Source organism: Austrofundulus limnaeus, unplaced genomic scaffold (genome assembly GCF_001266775.1).
Source record: "Austrofundulus limnaeus strain Quisiro unplaced genomic scaffold, Austrofundulus_limnaeus-1.0 Scaffold426, whole genome shotgun sequence".
Classification (NCBI taxonomy): Eukaryota; Metazoa; Chordata; class Actinopteri; order Cyprinodontiformes; family Rivulidae; genus Austrofundulus; species Austrofundulus limnaeus.
The window spans coordinates 364,777-366,734 of NW_013952828.1; the positions used below are offsets into that span (position 1 = coordinate 364,777).

The 1,958-nt window shown below is 35.7% G+C and overlaps 1 protein-coding gene across 1 annotated transcript in view; it reads left to right on the forward strand.

Moving 5' to 3' along the window:
• Window positions 1-1,958, forward strand: part of acap1 (ArfGAP with coiled-coil, ankyrin repeat and PH domains 1) — a 31,281-nt gene that overhangs the window by 9,268 nt on the left and 20,055 nt on the right. The window contains exon 3 of the mRNA XM_014024543.1: window positions 993-1,112. Coding sequence (XP_013879997.1) covers window positions 993-1,112 — 120 coding nt within the window. The remainder of the gene's footprint in view (window positions 1-992; window positions 1,113-1,958) is intronic.

Consider the following 1,958-nt stretch of genomic DNA (forward strand, 5'->3'; position numbering starts at 1 on the left):
TATATATACAAGCCTACTTACACTAAGTTTAAACCACGTGTCAAACTGAAGGCCGGTGGGCCAAATTTGGCCCCTGTTAACATTTTATCTCACCCCAAAGGTTTCAGKTTTGTCTTTTTGTTTTGGATGGATTTAGTTCAGTCTTTTCCTGACAGCTGGACAACTTTCAAGCCAAGAAAAATTAAGTCCAAATTTTTCAGTAAAGGTTGTATGGACTTTAGGATCTTTTTCTGTATTCCCTTCTTTTATTAGTTAAAGTTAAAGTTAAATAATTGGATTTTGAGTGAGTTCTATTTATTTTTTACCTAATGTTTTCCTGATTTTTGCTGGATAAAGTATATTTTTAATAAAATACATAAGMAAGTTGTTGATAGAGAGTAAGGTGTAAGAAATGAATGCTACTGATGTGTCTTTCTAAATTTATTTGTTTTTAATCTGTTAGATTATGTATTTTCTAAATGCTACATAAAATATAATTAGGAAAAGTTCATTTTTGTTCTATTTCTTCAATAACCAATGACAGAGATTGGCCTTAGGCTTGGACCAGAGGCTGAATTTTGGCCCTCTTGTGTAACAGTTTGACACACCTGCCTGTTTCAGCTGTTCTCTGCCGTTATTCTGACRTTCGGCATCATTGTATATTGAGGATGCTTTGCTATCATATCGTAAAGTACCAATAAAACAAATTTATATGTTTGTGAATAAGAGTCAAGAGAAAAGTAGCTGTAAAGGACCAAAAGACTTGAGTTGAACACTGATTTTTGAATACAGGAAATAACTATGAATTAATTTTGGCATATGGTCTTTGATTTTACACAAACATGTTAGTATCTGTACAAAAATTGCATCACTGATTTAGGATTTGCCTTCAGATTTGATTTTCTCTGGACCAAAACAAGACGACCAATGGATCAAACGTGTCCTGCGGGCCGTGAGATGCGTGTTTATGGTGTTCAGGTTTGAATCTGTTCTTCCATGTTTGTGTCTTTCAGCTTGTGAAACAATGCCAGGCCATGCTGGATGCAGGCAGAGCCTACTGTCAGACCAGCAAGAGCTTCGTCAACGGTCTCCGGGAGCTGGGACAACAGTGCTCCAGGGACCAGATGATGAAGGTGAAATAAAACTCCTTATGCACCAACATTTCTTTCATGTTGTGTAAAACCTGTAGAATATAGGTTTTTAGATGCTGTAGCTTCATCATTTTGGGTGTTCTTTAAAGTGTTGATTAGAAATCACAATTATTGGTTGAAGATATCTCTTTGACTGACATCCATTTACAGAAATCAAAGCCAAAACTGATACATGTTGGTCATTTAGACCCGCTGACCAGACTGATGAGCTAACGGCTAGTTTTTGAAGAGCCAAGATTGAAGAGGAATGTTGTTTTGAAACAAGTCCAGTCTGAAAATGTTCCATCGGTTCATGCAGACTTTAAATTATAGACCTTTACGTTGACGTCATTTTTGTTCCACACCTTTTTTCCCTGCAGCTATTTCACCATTCTTCTGCACCAGACATACCACCATACAGCTAGCTGCTACTGCCATTCTTTGCTCTTGCAAATCACCTTGTTTGTATTTAAAATACCATAAAATGTGACATTTACATCAATGTAAGTAGTGTTTCTATAAAATATTTGAGACCTAGTTGTTTTAAATTGTTGTGTTCTACTATAGCCTTAGCACCTCTCTGGTTAGCCGTTAGCTCGTCAGATCAGAATTAAACTCAAACTGAGTTCATTCAAAGAGCTATTTGCAACAGGTAAGATATTGATTTTTTCTAACTAATCCACAGAACCCCATTAAAAAAATTAAAGTGCCTATGACATGCCTATCCTTCAAGTACAAAAAGTCAAAGAAAACATCTTTATACTTAAGAAAATTGGCATTGTACAGATTATTTACCCATTTTGTCACATAATTGGCATATTTTCTTTTGAATTTGGCTCAGTCCAAGTG